Source organism: Nasonia vitripennis, chromosome 4 (assembly GCF_009193385.2).
Source record: "Nasonia vitripennis strain AsymCx chromosome 4, Nvit_psr_1.1, whole genome shotgun sequence".
Taxonomy (NCBI): domain Eukaryota; kingdom Metazoa; phylum Arthropoda; class Insecta; order Hymenoptera; family Pteromalidae; genus Nasonia; species Nasonia vitripennis.
The window spans coordinates 30,934,503-30,951,879 of NC_045760.1; the positions used below are offsets into that span (position 1 = coordinate 30,934,503).

Below are 17,377 nucleotides of genomic sequence, written 5' to 3' on the forward strand. Positions count from 1 at the left end.
GAAATACCACTACATCAGCGCTGGCAGGCGTTTCATCAGTCAAAATCGTCGGAATTAAAACGTTTTAATCAACCTCCTCCCGGTAAATCGTTTGCATAATTCATATCACAACTCCGCGCGCTCGCGCGCAACAGCGTCTTTGATGATACGCTACTTACCCGCCTACGCTTCTACTAAGCCTCTCTCTCACTCGCAGTATGTTTAATCTCAAAACTATACAACAGGCCACTTGATTATGAATTTCCTCATTCTCTCCCGCTCACTCAACCGCTGCATCTATTTAATAAGCAAATATCTCCGTCCCACGCGTAAAACTACGCGTACACACGTCGGCAGCCTCTACATACCTGTGTACACAGGATACACCGAGCTGATGCGAAAGAGGTAAACGAGTTTTCGGTAACCAATTCGCGTAGCACGTGTGGAAATTTCGCCCTCGGCGTGGATACACGCGTAATTGCATTGTGTACGGCTGGCTTGCGGGGATTTAACCCGGAGCGGTTCTCTCCCTTTTTTTCGGGCTGTTTGGTTCCGATGATTAGGCAAAACTGCCGTTATAAAGCTACGGGTAGTTTTATGGAAGCTTCGCCGCTGCTGTGTCTTGCGAGGGATTATCGAGGGCTCGATTATATGACGGGATTAGGCTGTGACCGTTTCTCGGGTGTAGAGGAGCGAAATGGAGAGCTATAAGACGGGGATCGAGGGCTTAACTCTTTAACGGGATGAGAGGCGTTAATATTGATCTTGTTGGGAGATTTATACAGGGAGTTTGGCTTTATTGATTGCGGAAGCACCAGTTTTCAAAATGCGATTTTTTTTACTTATTTATAATTGAGTGCAAGTAGGCTAATTAAATCAACATTTAAACGATGAATCACTTGAACGTAAAATAAAAATGTTTAATTAAAATAATAATTGCCTCGCGAAACGAATGTAAATAATATCCATCCGGTCATTTTGAATTAATCAAGAACGCGAGAAATTTCGCAATCGACCAGCGAAGTTCATTTTCCCCGCGTCATTATTCCATTACACCGACGTTACATCGCGAATTTTCGATAAAACGTATAACGAACGCGACACTCATCGGGCGCTGCTGCTTACGCAATCGATAAAATCGACGCCTGCGATGCTAAAAAGAAAAAGACAAAAACATCCGACAGGAAAAATAGAAAATAAACATAAACGCGCATTACACATCTATGCACACACAGTGCGCAATCCGACGTTCAATCTTAATACGCTCGTTACCCTCGGCTCATCCTCGCGCGCGGCTGCATACGAAAGTACACACATACACGCGCGCGCGCTAGAGCTTTTCCCTCCAGTACACACCGACAAGCGCGCGCACGTTGGGCCAAAAACCCGAGCGCCTGCGCTACTCGGCGTGTCGGGCTGCGCGAAATATGACAGTCGGAATCCGGCGGCGCGTTTTAGATTTAGGGGCCGGCCGTAAAAGCGAGGAGCAACTGCGGGCGATTCGTCATACACGTGTCCGAAACAGTCGACGTTTCGAGCGAAGGTGGAAAAAAAGCTCTGCTCTGCACGGAAAAAAGGGTAAAATTATGAGAGACTAGAGGACGGGGGATTCCCCCAGCGGCGTATGGGCTGTTTTTACACACATCCCGCGCTCGAGCGTCCGGAGCGATTGTATTAAGATTAGGCAAAGAGCGTCGGGTCGTAAAGAAACGGAGCTTTTATTGCCGGGGCTTAATTATACGACGAGGGATTACGGGACAGTGTTTCTCTCTCTCTCTCTCTCTCTCTCTCTCCCTCTCTCTCTCTCGATGGGATGGATACTCGAGAGCCGAGAGACGCGCGGCGCAGGTATACCGACGGCCGGGGGTAAGCGAAGACGGAAATCGACGACGGTTTAACTCTTTAACGGGATGTTTGAGTAGCGGGCGAGTTTTTGCCCCTCTACCCTGGATCAGGGAATTAGAAAGTGACACGCGCTCCCGAGTGGATTTTAAGTGCCAGCCGTAAATAAAAGTTTTAAAAAAATTCAAATCTCCAAACGCCACAAACAGGACAATTAAATATACGAAGCCATCATCCGCGCGAGCTTTCTTACACATGTTCGCGGAAGGCTGCAGTCGTGTACATCTGCGAGGCTGCTGCAGCGCATTAGCCGCGCGCGCACAATTTCTCCGGGTTTTCGGGGCTCTTCGTCCCTCTCTTGTGCTAACCCGCAGCGCGAGAAGCTCCATTTTAACGGTAACGCGTAATTACACGCCAGCCACTCGTCAGCCCCAGGTTACGAGACTCGGATTTAGCGGATCAATTATATACGGCGGGATATCATCGAGGGTCGAATTGATTTTTTTTTTAGTCTCGGCAAATACGCTCTTCTGTGTCAGCTGTTAAGTTTGCCCTGCGCGGAGTTAAATGTTTTCTCGAGCGGGGGTGAGAGTGAGCATAGGTTTTTTTTTTAAACGGCTGCGTTTTATGCAAATTCCGTGAAATATTTCTTGTTGGAAAATTGTCGATAATCACGTAGCTATCAGCGTAAAATAAAATTTATACGAAAACTGCGCAACAACAAATATACAGCGAAGCGAAAACTCGAGTGTGAGTCCGCGGAAGATCGATACTCTGCCGTATTTATTTTTCCGGGGAAACGTATAAAATACATCAAAGACAGAAACGACAGGAGAGAAAGAGAGGCAACTGTCGCGCGCACATAGAAGACTGACCGATCGGTTCGAAGCTTCTAAAAAATTTACAGCCTCCAGTCCCCCCTCTCGAAGAGTTATATTTATCGGCCAATTCATACGAGTCTATTTTTTTTCCCTCGACGTCAACAATTTTTTCGAGCAACTTGCGCGCAATTCCCATCGAACTAAAGTTCGAATAATCTCTCCTCTTGCACCACGGCGTGAATTACCGTTTTCCGTTCGATCATCCGTTCCCACCTTTCCCGCGAGCAATCCATTACGGGATTCTTTATTTTCCTCTCGGCCCCCGCCGACGATCCGAAAAATAAATCAAGCAAACGACGCAGCTCCACTGAAACAATTTCAACCCACATCTCTCTCTCTCTAGTCGAAATCACGCGGACGCCAGAGGCGTTTCGTACACACTATATCCCGCATCGAGCAAAAGAATCACGTATGACGTCTATCTGCATCTCCGTGTAGCACATCCACTCTGGGTATACGTATAAAGCAAATGTGTACCTACCTCTGGAGGACGTGGCGAACTGCATGTGCTGCGAGTACTTTTCTATGAGCCTCTTGATTAGATCCACCTGCTCCAGAGTCATCTGCACCGCGTTGAGGTGCTGCGACTCGCAGGGCACGTACGCCGCCCAAAACTGAAAGCACATGTATACGCACACCTGTAAATTCTATACGTGTATGTATAGGTATACGCTCTGCGAACCTACAAACGGAATAAGGTATATGATTTTTGTTTTCTTTTACGACGCAGCAGTCGTATAGCCTTTTTTCATATTGTTGCTGGCGCAAGTTTACGGGCGTGGACGCAAAAAAGGGGGTTACCGTAATGAATGCGCATACAGCGGCTTCGCCTGTGTTTTTCGCGAATCGAAATTTTATTGCCGCGAGCGGCTGCAGTCGGAGCTTCTTTTCGCCTTGCGCGTTATGTGGGCCGGAGAGTTTTTAATCGATCGTGGGGTATCGTAACTTCTAATGCACTTCGGTTCGAGGATTTACGAGGTGGTACGGATTTTTCCGGTGCGATGGTGTGTGGCGTATTGCTGGTTTGGGAAAATTTACACACTTCGAGGTCACAGAAGAAAAGCTCTTGTCCCGTCGGCGAAAAATATACTCGAGTCAAACTCGGCGCATTATGCAAAGTCTCCGCGCGTTCGGCAAAGTACGTAGCTCTCAGTCTCTGCGGCGAACACGAATCTTAATAAACGTCCTCCGCCAAACCTCTATTTGCGCCGCTTTGACTCTGCCGATTACATATCGACGGAATTCAATCCGCCGGCGAAGGGAAGAATCATCTCTTGGATTAATCAATTTTTTTCCTCCCCCTATACCTATACGTTGTTCCTCGAGTTTCTCTCTCGGCTTGGAAAAATTCTCGGGCGCACGTAGACCGCAGAGGACTTTTTGTGCCAAAGAGAAAGAGAGAGAAAGAGACTAGTCGAACCCGCGGGAGAACAGATTACAATCCGGCAGTTGGCACAAAGACAAGAAAATAACTGACGTTTTCATATATAGAGCTCGTACATGCGCTCGGAGCAAAGACTACTCAAACAGCAATAAACTCTCTCCATCATCGCGATAAATCGCGGGGCCAGACTGCGTCTCCTGCATCCTTGTCGAGGGAAAATGAGAAGGAAAAGCTAGTTAACCCTTTGAGACGTACAATGCTACATAAACACGATGCCTTTTTTCCCCTATTGTTCTCTCTCTCTCTCTCTCTCTCTCTCTCTCTCTCTCTCTCTCTCTCTCTCTCTCTCTCTCCGGATGAAAAGATCTTGAGCGATTGTTTTTCCGGAGACGTGTATATATTTTCGTCTTAATCATTACTGCGGGAAAAATGCCTTTGTTCCACTACGTTCCTCGTCGCGCTTATCCTTTGAAATGCTATACCGTATCGGGGCTGTTTACGGATGATAGAGTTCAAGCTTTTCTCGTATCCGTGTGTGTAAGTTTGGAATTTTAAAGCGGCAGAGAGGAGAATGTATAGATACGCAGACTTTTGAAACTGTATGCGTGAGAGGATATTGATTTCGAGGCTCATACATGAATTTATGAAATATGTCGCTCAACATGCGCTCGGGATCAAAAATGTATGCAGAATCATGGCTCTGCTAGAATTCGGCCAGAACAGGATATGTTCCGTTTGAATTTTTAGAAAAATTTACTTCCGCAATTTGATATACTTGAACGAAATGAATTTAAATTTCCCGCGGAAATTTGTTCCAAGGCCGTATGTACACTCGTAGAGTCCATAAATCAACATCAGCCGCAATTATTACATTCATCTGAAAAAGGTCTTTGAGAAAGCCGCAAAGTATAGTGTATAAGTATCAAGGATGCAGCTGGCACACAAGACTTTCGGGATGTTTCTCGGTGCATTTAGACGGCGGTATATCACATGGGGGGGGGGGGGAAGATTAGTTTCGCTTTTGAGAGCCGTTCTCTCGAGCGGAGTAATTTTTCACGGAACGAGTAGCTCCACGTTCGCAAAGCCCCGACGCTGAGGAGCCGTATATTTTTATTAATACACCGCTGTATAATACAACAATAACGCGTATGTGTGTGTGTGGACTAATTCCAGTAAAGTTAAACACTGCAGCGGGCAAGTTTTGCATGTTTATGGGCGTTAAACCGCCAAGTGTTCGGTCTTCATTTAGAAAGGAAATTGCAGTCCGAGAAACGCCGACCACCGCAGTAAAGTTATATCGTGTGTTCTGCAGCGACGCAACAACACAGCAACGGGTGTTACAGTCTCTATATGTATATACTCGCTCCTGGTGTAAATATGAGATTTAGCGACAACCGATACGACGCTTACTTTATTGTTACATGCACGACTCGCTGCAGAAAATTTTTACAGTCAATAAATCAGGTAAACAAACACACACAGGGAACAATAAATTTCGAGGGTGAAAAAGTGCGTGCTAAGACCGGATCGAGGGCTCGTTCCAAAATTCAAGCGAGAGAGAGAGAGACAGAGAGAGAGCGGCCCAATCAAAGATAGCGTTCCGCAATTTCACTGCCAACTTTATTGGCAACATTCCGAATCGGTTGATTGTTTTAAATCATACGACTCGAAACGCTATCGGAGGAACCGCAGGGATATGCCCCCGCTGCTGCAGTGTAATAAAATTTAATGTATTCTTTGCTGTATAACGGCCCCCGGGGGGCCGTATGTGCGAATACGAAAGTTTATTGGGTCGTGATTATTGTTATTAAAAAGCTGTGTGTATGTGTGTGTGTTCACCGGAGATATTGATTTTCCGACTGTTATACTAAAAACAGCGAATATACCGGAGAGAAATATTTTTCACAAGTATATAATGTGTTTGATGGGTGAGTTCGCGAGGTAACGAACGAAAAATTGCTTTCAACGTCAGGACCGTCAGGAAATAACATCTCGGGAGGAGATCAAAAGCGGGAATTTTGAATTCGCGTTTATCCCGACGAAAGCGAGTCACCCTCGAATAACTCTCTAGCGCGAGGTTCATACGAAAATTATAACGTATGCTATTTAAGCAAGCATATATACATTCTACGCGAGCACTTGAAATTGTATACAGCGCGCAAATTCTAAAATTCTCATCGCTCTAATTAAGGCGCATAATTAGTCGGGCTGATGAATAATTTGGCAATTACAGCTAATAACGTCCGTCCCGCGAAATGTTCACTTCCCGAGGAACACGATTTTTGCGCGTGTACGTGTGGGTTGATGTGCGCGACTGTCCGTGTGTTTATGGGTAAACACGATATTCCGTGTTTTAGCTAATATCGTATATTCGGGACATTCCAATTTACTTTTATCATTTGTTTGCCGCGATCGAATCATATTCGTAAATACGAGCACTTGATTAATGAAATTTTGATGATTACGTATCTGGTAAAGTGGACGCTATGTAGGGCTGTACTCATGGAATCGACGATAAACGGTCGTTTTTGAATTATGAACATTTTTAATGCGTCTTACAATCTTAAATCGAGCCAACTATATTAATTAATCCTCACCTGTCCTCCAACCATCCCCTGCCTGAGCCTCGGCAGATCGGTCTGGCTCCATGCGCTCTTGCTCCAGGGCACGACCTGCCTGAGATCGGTATCGAACTCGAACTCGGCCAGCTGATTGTGCACGAAGTTCCGTATGTTCCAGGGCAGGTCGTTGTGACCGTCGATGAGCGGCACCTCGCTCAGCACCTGGCGCACCTTCTCCATGCGCTCACGGCTCGAGGCGATCGGCCCAATCGCCGATTCACCCCCGACGGGCTTCGGACCCACTCGGCCCACCCACACCGTCAGCCGCAGCACTATCAGCAGCGCCAGCCGCGCGTCCACGCCCTGGAACACAAAAACAAGTTTCTAAATCTCAGTGCGAATGTAATTAACGTAGCTTTTGTTTAAATCATAGTTATAATTTATCATAAAGCCGGAGACCTCAAAGCCACGAATGCCGTTAGCATAAACTGAATAATGAACGAGTACTTCCTCAACTTCCCCTACAAAGCACACCAAGGAGTTTAATAAAAAATTCATCAGCAATTAGGTCGCGCCCGCGCGCGGCAACAAGTTCAACAGATGTTCAGTGAAGTTATCCCGCGGCATACACAGACTGATGAGGTTAAATCATGTACGAATGCCGTTTGATCAGCCAAGCTCGTATGCCAAAGTAAATACGTATTTATTAGCTCGTCCATAATGATATTTGATGCACTAGCGCATCCTGTCCCGCCGCTGTAATTTATTTGCCCTATCACTTTGGGCGAATTTTAGTCGAGTGTAATATAACGCGCGGTATAACACTGCAGTAACCGACTAAAGTATAAATTAATATCGTCGCATAACGCAAAAGACTTTATCGAGGGACGGATGATGGATCAGCGAAATAACATCGTGAAAAATTAATAGCCCGATGCATCACTTTCAATTCAATCGATCCGATCCTCTTTATTATGCCGCGTAAGCAAGTTATACAACGTCAAGCCGAAAACGCGGCTCTTTCGTTATTCGTTTATAACAAAAGCCCGCGCAAACGCTTTATACGATCGTTTCACCGAAAAAGTCGGTCCCACGCGCGATTTGCCCTGAATCACAACGATAATACTTCTGTATAAACAATACGTTTTGCGCCGAAAACGTTTGCTCTATCTCGTTTCGATTTCAAAGGGCTATCGCGTTATTCATCCCCGGCTGATGTGTGCCAAGGTCGGTGTTCGCGAAAAAATGCCGGTTATATGATACACCCCAACGTAACTATAATAACCGAATACGCGGAAATAATTATCGAATATAGCCCGGGGCGCATTGTATTCCATAATCTGGATAATCACCCGGTACAATCGCTCTAATTGCTCATTATCCATCAAAACATATTATACAGTATTACACACGCATTACATCGATTCAAACGATTGGAGCCGCGGATCCTTGCAGTAATCAAAATTCAATTTTTGTATACAATTCAGCCCCCGCGTCGGCTCTAGAGGCAAACAAACATACAGCAGTAGCGTAGCCAAGAGAAGGGAAAGTTAGTTCGTTTAAAGTTTCGTTAACACCCGGATCCTCGAGCCGGAATAAGAACTTTACCTCCTCTCCGGGGCACATTCAATCTAAAATCCCATTTGAAAATTTCCCATCACTCCGTCGCTGCCACTCTGTACCTATACGGGGCACTAGTGCTTCCATTAAAAACAAAGTATCGACTTTATGGAAAGTTCTTTTTTCGAAGTGCCCTGCGCGATATTGATTCTCCGCCCCGTTGTCGTCGTTCGTTAAATATTGCTTGTTTTCAAGTCACCACAAGCTCTTTTCGTCGCGTGTAAGCCTCTTTATTTAAAAAAAATAATAAAAAAATTTTCTTTTAAAAAAGTGGGACGCGTTTTAATATCACGCGCGCGAGATATTAAATTTTCGTAATAAACAGGACGACGCGCGCGGCTATATTAGTTTCCGGAAATAAACAGACATCAGGCACGCGTGCGAGTCGTTTGGAATTTAAGCGTCGTCGGTAAAAAAACGTTCGAAGTGTCGCGGGGAAACTTTCGCGCGCGCATATAATCTATTAAATTTACTGCGTCTCTCACAGCCGCCCGTGTGTGTGTGTACACAAGAGCCGAGAAAGAGGAGAGAGAAAAAAGGCTGCAAAAACATTTCCAATTTCTCAACAGAGCTGTTAGAACTCGCCGACGAGAGATGAAAGGTACGAAAAAAAGCGCTCGAGCTTTAAAGCTCCCAAGACATTTTATAATGCGTTTTTTCTCCGCTCCTCGCTCGCGCGTGCGCGTGATAATCCGGCATATTAAAATTTCCCTTAATAGAGTCGCGCCCCGAGCATAATTCCGCGAAAATGTTCAACTCGGCTTTCTCTCTTCTCTGCGACGATGCTGTGTAAGGGAAAAAATGCGTTTACTTAATTGTACAGCGACGCGAGACGAGCTGCGACGAAATGAGGAAAAAAAATGGGCGAAGAGAAATGATGGAAGTCTTCCGTAGTGGATAAAACGCGAAGAAAGGAACGCCATGATAGAGAGACTAAGGGGCTTATCTGCGTTTCGAATCGCGGGAGCAGAGCACTTTTATGTGTATATTGTGAAAGTTGCGCGTCCGAAGATTAAGCGCGCGACCGGCGAATCGCTAATCCGATTTCAAGTTTGTTTGTTGGATTTTTTTTTCATCGAAGAATCTGATATGGCTTTGTTTTTTTCAAATATATACACTTGGACAGTATATACACTCGGTGATTTATGGCGGAAAAAAGCTTTTGTACACTGGGGAAAATTGAAATATCAAAGGAATGTGAAATTTTATAAAAATAAATCGTACGCGAAATATTTCCCAGACTCGCGTGGTAGAATAGTACACACAAAGCTCTCTCTCTCTCTCTCTCTCTCTCTCTCTCTCTCTCTCTCTCTCTCTCTCTCTCGGCTGCAATAACCCACGGCAGTTTTCAAAAAGAGCGCGCGGCGGAGCAACGCGAAACTAATTTATTCCCACGTGGCCGTAAAAAATGGCCCCACTAAAAGGAGCTGAACCGCAGCAAGCTTTCCCCGTATACAGGAATTTTCTCAAAAATAGCAAAAGCCTCGCGCCCGGGCTTTTTCCCCTCAAAACCAAAAGAATCCGGAAATATCTTTCGGGCCGGCAAAGAGCGCAAGAAAAACCGTCCAATTTTTCAGAGCCGCGAACTGTTAAAACGATCCTATACAAGCCCGGGGGCAATAAAACATCCTAAAGAGAAGAAGCCCTCGACGCGAGCGCGAAATAAGAGCCGTATACTCGCGCGCTGCAAGCGAAGAAGAAATGCCCGCCGCGCGCGCGCGAGCGCGAAACACGAGCTTTAAAGCTCCCCCAAGACGCGACGCAGAATCTCACGCGGCGAGCTATCACGTACGCAGAGAGAGAGAGAGAGAGGATGGCTGATCCTTTGAGAATTTTGTATACGTATATAGAAGGTAAACCGGAGGGCCCCCATTAAGTATGCATGCCGCCATAAATAACGCGCGGGGCATTCGTCCGTATGGACGTGTGTAGTTGCAGCCACCGGGCTGATACGCCGAAATCCCGAGCTTGCAAGCGAGCTTTAAAGAATTTATGTGTATGCGCGTGTGTGTTTGCCCGGCTATTTATTATATCGCCGGAGGCTTGCCGCTGGAGGAGTTGGTTTTCGCGCTAGTTGTGCCGCCGCCGGTATTGCTGACTGCGATGTGCCGGGAGGAGTGGATTCGAAAATCCAAAGCTATACTACCGCCCGCGAGAGAGAGAGAGAGAGAGAGAGAGAGAGAGAGAGAGAGAGAGAGAGAGAGAGAGAGAGCTGTTTGCCGGCGAATTTTCGAAGGCGAGTTATTGTCGTGTTCCAGCGAGCTTGAGCTGCTGTTTTCGGTCGGGGATGTATTGGTAATTGCCGTTTCTCCGAGAGCTTGACGCGCTTGCCGCCAACACTGTTATCGTTAGATCTGCACCTGACGCTGCGATTGAATTAACGGATGCAGGCAACTTTGCTTCGAAGCTTTTTTAAAAGTTGTTCGTTACAGCTCCGAGTCCGAGCACAACTAAGTGTACTTAGCTCGCAGGAATTGCTTTGCTTCCTTTTTTTATCAGAAGATTTATGCTGCAAGCGAAGTGGACGTAAATCGAGTTTCCACTTGAATAAATATTGGCTCGAATTAAAAATAACGATGGATTGCTACGCTGAAAAGTTACAATATTTGTTATTTAATTGGTTTTTTCAGATATCGTAGTGGAGAGTGTTTTCGAATCGCTGTACGATAATTAATCGAAAAAAATACGAAGCTAATGTGCAATCATCGGCAAAGCTGATTACGCCAATTTCTCATTCGAAATGTAACGTAATCCTCTTATTCAACAGAGTGAAATACACTCGAAGGCAGTCGTACACAGGTATATAAAAGGGCGAAACTTTTCCTTTGAAAACACGAGCGATTTCTCTCTTTTTCCCGCACCCGGGCACGAGGTACCGCGATAAGATAATAATTTCATTGATTCCCTACTCTTTGCTTTGAGACGTCTGCAGCCATCTGCTTTTTGTCGCGCGTCTATACACCTATATATATACGTCTCTATTTCGCTATCGATTCTCTCTCGCTCTACTCCCCGAGAAAAAGATTGTTTGAAGAACTTTCGATATCGTCTTTTTCCTCCTCGGCTTTATTGCCCTCATGGCCGAGCTTTCCTCGAAAGAAGCTTCATAACGCGTTATGGGCGCGATTAGCGCGCGGGAAAAGTTATACGTAACATTTTCAAGTCGCAAGCTCTCGTCACGACGCAACAGATTATGGTTGCGGCTCTCGTTAAAACGGGAATACATCGGAATATATTTCACCCCCGGATTTCCACGAGTATGAATTCCCGATTTTCCCCTGGTAATATGCGGCGGTGCGCAGGTATACGATAGGTATAAAATAACTCCGGTGAGCGCAAGCGTATAAACGTAAACAAGCTCGCGGAAACGTTTTTACGATCGGCCCGCGCCGCGTCTGATTAAAGCTCGAGCTGATTAAATTTAATAAAGAGGACGCATCGATTGCTCGGCGATGAGTATTCTCGTAAACTGCTTCCTTTGCATTAGAAAAGCTCGGAATCGATCCTTCCTTAATAAAGCTCCTCTCCGCGACAAGCTCCGCGTATACACCGCAGCACAAACACGCATGGCCACAAGGTACTGTTGCGTTAACCACATCGCAAACCCATCCACACAGACGTGCTGCACGCGTAGAAACTCGTCAAAAAAAAAAAAAAAAAATTCACAACCTGCCTATACACACACAGCGACAAAAGCTCCTCGAGAACAGAGCTCGCACGAGAGAAGAAAGGAAGAAAGAGCGTAGAGAGAAAGCTAGGAGTAGAGGAGAGAGCAAAAAAAAATCACGCCTCGAATCCTCTCTCTCACCTTCATGATGACGAGCGCGACTGCGCGCCTGTCTGTGTGTGCGTGTCACTTGTCGTCTTTGGAGGGGTTAGCGGTACTCGCGAGTACTGCTAGTATCGTCGCACGACGACGCACTCATGTCCCCGGCGCCGCAGCGTAGCGGCTGCATCATCGGCTTCTGCTGCTGGCAGCCATGTTCCGGCGCCGCGTCTCTGTCTCTCTCCCTCTCGCACTCTTCGATGTGTGTGTGTGTGTGTGTGTGTGTGTGTGTGTGTTATATAGAGAGCCTCGCGCACTCGACGCCGCAGCGAACGTACATATAGAACTGTACCGACGCAGGGACGCTTCGCTCGAGTGGAAGCGGACGAGTTTGGTCGGACGACTGTTACTACTTAACCTCCGACCGCTGTCTCTCTCACGCGCTGTTAACTGAGCGAAAGAGAGGCTGTGTCACGCGACGATGCGGGAGAAAGCCGACTATCTGTCGATACGCGGTCGCGGCGGGCGGCAGACTGCCGGAGCTGCTGCCGCCGCTGCCCGCGCAAGCTCCGAAGGATCCGGTGTACGGATGTGGACCGGGTGGGGGTGGCTCGTGGTGGGGGATGCTGCGCGAGGGATGAAACAGAGAGGGTCTGGGATGTTGTTTTGCGCGAGCTTGCTGCTGGAGCTTTTTGCGTTTTCAGCAGGAGGTTGCAAGCTCGCGAAGCCGGGATGCGTTGCGCGATTGATATTTATTTGGAGGTGTGCGCGAGGAAAGCTTTTTTTTTTAATTGGGTAGGTTGGGCTATTCGATTGAACTTTTTTCGGTGATTAGAGCTGACGTGTGTCTGGAGTCGTCGACGATGATTTAACAACAAAAGTACATGTAGAGCGGTCGAGGAATTTTGTTTCGTGGAATAAAAAAGTTGTGTTATTATTCAAGCTGTTGCGAAAAAGTTCTCGTTACAATTAACGCAGCAACGGAAAGTTTCCGCGAACTTTCGGTCATTTAAATTTAAAAACTAGAACGTGCCTCTTCGGCACGTATAACTGTTTCTCGCTTTTACAACAAACTACAGATGCGGTATACAGTAACTCTGATTAATTTTCAATGAACTTTCAATCACCGCAGCATATTACAAATCCGTATAGCGGCGTTATAATTCCGTCTAAATCTTGTTTTTACACGGCCGCCGCGTATAATCTCATCACATTTGCCTCGAAATGATCGGCTTTACACGCAGTAGCGCATCGGAACAACACACACACACGAATATATCGATCCTCTACAAATAATAATATGATCCCCGAATAAACGGAAGCCATACGTGCATTAGGCAAAATTATCCGGGAAAGTTAACCGCTATGTTTAAACAAAATCCAACGGCTAAGCTCTCTATCCTATTTCCATATGTATACCAGGGGAAATCCCCCTGATTCCCGGCAAATCAACTGTTTATGCAAAAACACACACATATACATCCTCCAACGCAAACACTACACACACACACACACACACGAACAGACAACGAGATACTCGCTTTTTTTCGTGCGACACGCAGATATGGGCGAACTGAGAGTAAGAGGGGGGGGGGGGGCATAATCTAGAGAAGAAAAAGAAGGAACCTTGTTAAGACTGGATTAAAATGTTTTTCCCGCGCTGTCTCTCCGAAATATACACTCTCCGGCGCTTTTATATGCGCCGAGGACGCATTAGCGCGACTACCACCACTACTACACTTCGCTTTTATTCATATCGTATAGCTGCGCCGGCGTCGTTGCTGCGACGATGAAAAATTCAATTAAGCCCGCGTATATATTTTTTATCTCTCGCTCCGGATATTAACGAAGCCCTGTGTGTGTGTGTGTATACCCGTATACAGTGACGTGTATAATCCGAAAAGATGTCGATGTACACGCTTATTATCGAATCATCGTCTCCTGGAACACAAAACACAGCTGGTCTTTTCCACAGCAGAGCCGTGTTTTCTTCCCCCGTGTGATATACCTATACATAGGCATGTGTACAGTGGAAGGGGAAGAACGGAGACGAGGAGACCGGATGCCTCTGATGAGATTGAGGGCGGAATTGATGATTGATCGAATGATCATTCGATTTATTTGCTTATTACGAGGCAATTTTGAAGGCTATCGGAGCCCTCGCTTCTCTCGTGGTGTGTAGAGGGGAAACGAGAGTAACGCCTACTATACTTGCCGTTAAGTGATTCGACGGACGGATTGTTTCGAGCTTGATGGGATTCTTTCGACGAGTTTCTCTGGTTGAAAATTCCGAATGTCAGTACATTATTATATACACACTGGACTATACTTGGCTATACATGAAAATCGATTCCAGAGCAGCGCCGCGACGTAATTGCTGCTGCTGTTGGGAATTATATCGAAGAGAGATATACACGGCGCAACTCATCAATACTGCATTTGTCAGATTTCGTAATTGTGAGAAATATCTCACGACGTCGATACTCCGGAATATAAATTGAAAATGTGTCGCGCTCCTCCAATAGCTTTTCGCCTTGATCGACTCGCGCGTTCCGCTTTCTATGTGTGTATTAATACACGCGTTTCATATCTAGGCTACCGCAACTACCGCAACACGTTTGATATATATATATATATATATATATATATATATATATATATATATATATATATATATATATATATATATATATATATATATATAAAAAATGACAACGTCGAGCAGCGCCGGGGCTGAAGCGGTATTCAATCAAAGCCTCGATTTAATTAAAAGCGCCTCGCGTCGGTGTGCGTTTCAGAGTGAGGGAAGGCAAAAAATAGAGAGTGATTTCGAAAGGCTCGAATTTAATCTGAGACAGGTGTCGGATCGGATATAGAACAATACTCGGGTAACAAGGGCTTTGATACAACTTTCAAAAGAATGTCACCACTCTGCCGTGAGAGAGGGAGAAAAGCGATTCTATACTGAAAAATTATTCGCTTGGTTTACATGCGGAAGATCAAACAATTGAATGGCATAAGTGCGCGCGCATGTGTTCTAGTGCACGTCGCTCGGGAATATATCTCGTATTTGAAAAACTAAAAGCTTTTCCCGCGCGATATGGGATATCGAAAATATGCGACGAGAGCTTTCGAATGCGCTTTTGTGGCCGGTTATACATTGTTTAATCACGCAGCTTCGAGATCCAAGTTCTCCTCTCTCTGGGAAAAATTCGAGCTTGAAATAATTCGCGCCAAGAGCTTGCGACGCGCCCTTAACCCACTCGAGTATCCACACATACACACACAGACGTATAACCGCTAGCGGTTGTTTGCCCATTTCTCTATGGAAAAGCAAACTTTCGCGCTTGCGACACGATTCCCCGAAAAAGCTCTCCGCGCAGCGCACACGTGCACTCTACCGCCGTTATAAGTGTAAAGCGGCAGTTTTTCCACTTCATCGTCGAGTGCGCGCACAGCAGCTATATCGTCGTCCCCGATCACGAAAGCTCTTTCTCTTGGCTGGCGGTATATATAATGAGAGTCGACGGAGAGAAGCTTCAGCGTGATAGAGCTCGGGCTTTTGTGAATATGAATGAATTAAGAGGGCGAGCCCCGCGCTGCATCTCGAGGAGAGCTTTCTTGCTTAATCGAACGCGGTTAGAGAGAGCGAGCGAGGGGTTGCGGTGCGTGCGTGCGTGAAGCTTTTTGATGTGCTGAGCGAGAGGTGCCGGAGAGGGTACTCGAGGGCTGCTCTTGCTCTGTGTGTGTGTGTGTGACTTTTTCGTTTACGCGAGGCTTTGCTTTTTTCAAGCTCGGTGTATCGCTGCGATTGATAAAATTCTGGAATGAAGGGGTAGAGCTTTATTGTCTCTCGGTGCGGAGAGGATTGATTGGTTCGAGAGGGCGAAGCTTTGAGGTGCTCTTGTCGAGTGCAGCGGTTGAGGGACGTCGAGCGTGATTTCGGATGTAATTTGAACTTCGTTTAAAATAAAAATCTCTTTGAGATTTCATCCCGGGAAAGATGGACTGATGCAAAAATAAGCGAGCCATACGCGATTGAAACTCGTGTATCAGAGGGAAGGGGCATATTTATGCAGACGCGCGCAAAGAGTGCAGAAATGGGTGTGTATCGCGCGAATAAGCGCCGTCTGACTAGACTCGTCTATGTAGCCACGCGCGACCTCCGATGTGTATGTAAATGTGCTTTTCTCTTTTGAACTCGCGCGATGGATTACATGCACACGCTGTTTTCTATCCTTTGTGTGTGTCTGTTTACACCTATACACCTGTATACCTAGAAGGCTGCTCGCTGTCTATACATACTTCGAAGGGGAAAAAACGGCGTATAACGTCAACGACGGATAAGTCAGCTGGGCAGAACTAACGCTACTATGCGGTATTTTCACGTCTCGGTAATTATCCCCTCGTCCGCCGCTCTAATCAAAGCGTAACGCGTAGGCTGAATGAAAAAAAAAATCCATAACACAATGGCCATAGGATTCAATTATTGTCAAATCCAACACCGCTACGTCACTACTCCGGCAAAAGAGCCTATCACATCTCCGCAGCCCCTTTCGATATCGCCATGGCGGATCGAACATCCGTGACTTCGAATGACATAATCCAGCAGCTCCAGTCCTCTCTACTACTCCCACTCGTATATATACAGCGAGTTCGGATCGTTCTCTCTCTCTCTCTCTCTCCCTCTCTCTCTCTCTCTCTCCAGCAGTGAGCGGCGACGTAGAAAATAATCGCGAAAGGCTGCTCTCGCGCGCGTGACCCCGTAAAAGCTGCGCTAGACGTAGGTATATATATATATATATATATATATATATATATATATCTACACACACACACACACGAGAGTCTAGCGCGTGAAAGTCCCTCGACGTTTTTTTTCCTTCCTTCGCTCTCTGCGCTACTGCAGTTTTAACGACGGCTTTTCCTTTTCGCGCGAGGCGAGAGCCAGTCCCTACGACGATTAGCACACGGCGGTTTCTTCTTATCTCGAGATATTTTTTTTAGGTGTTGACGGGCGCCTGGTGAGGGCTTTTATTGGGGGTGTAAACATTTAATTCGAGAGAGCTGGGATTCGGGGTGATTTCTTTTATGGCGGGAAAGAGCTCCTGGTGATTAGGGCCGTTTGTTGACTTTGTCCGGTGTTGGGGAGAAATTTAAGCGGTTAAAAAGCGAACATCGATCCTCGTCAATACCCTGAGAAGACGAGCTCGATAATCTAATAAACAGCGAGTCGTGTGTGTATACCTATATATTTACAGCTTCCTCAATCAACGCCCCAACAAGCAGTCGGTTCAATCTCTCGATTTCTAAAACCTTAGGAAAACCTTTGCACAATTCCTCT

The 17,377-nt window shown here is 46.2% G+C and overlaps 1 protein-coding gene across 3 annotated transcripts in view; it reads right to left on the bottom strand.

Annotated features, from left to right (window-relative positions):
* The window catches only part of LOC100121328 (dipeptidase 1), an 86,741-nt gene that overhangs the window by 22,780 nt on the left and 46,584 nt on the right, over window positions 1-17,377 (bottom strand). For 2 of the 3 annotated variants that reach the window (XM_008216768.3, XM_031930301.1), the window contains 2 exons: window positions 6,684-7,010; window positions 3,184-3,316 (listed from right to left, as the gene is read on the bottom strand). In XM_008216768.3, the coding sequence (XP_008214990.2) occupies window positions 3,184-3,316; window positions 6,684-7,010 (460 nt within the window). Of the gene's footprint in view, window positions 1-3,183; window positions 3,317-6,683; window positions 7,011-12,075; window positions 12,574-17,377 lie in introns of those variants that run through there. The other variant, XM_016989884.2, reaches the window with a different exon arrangement.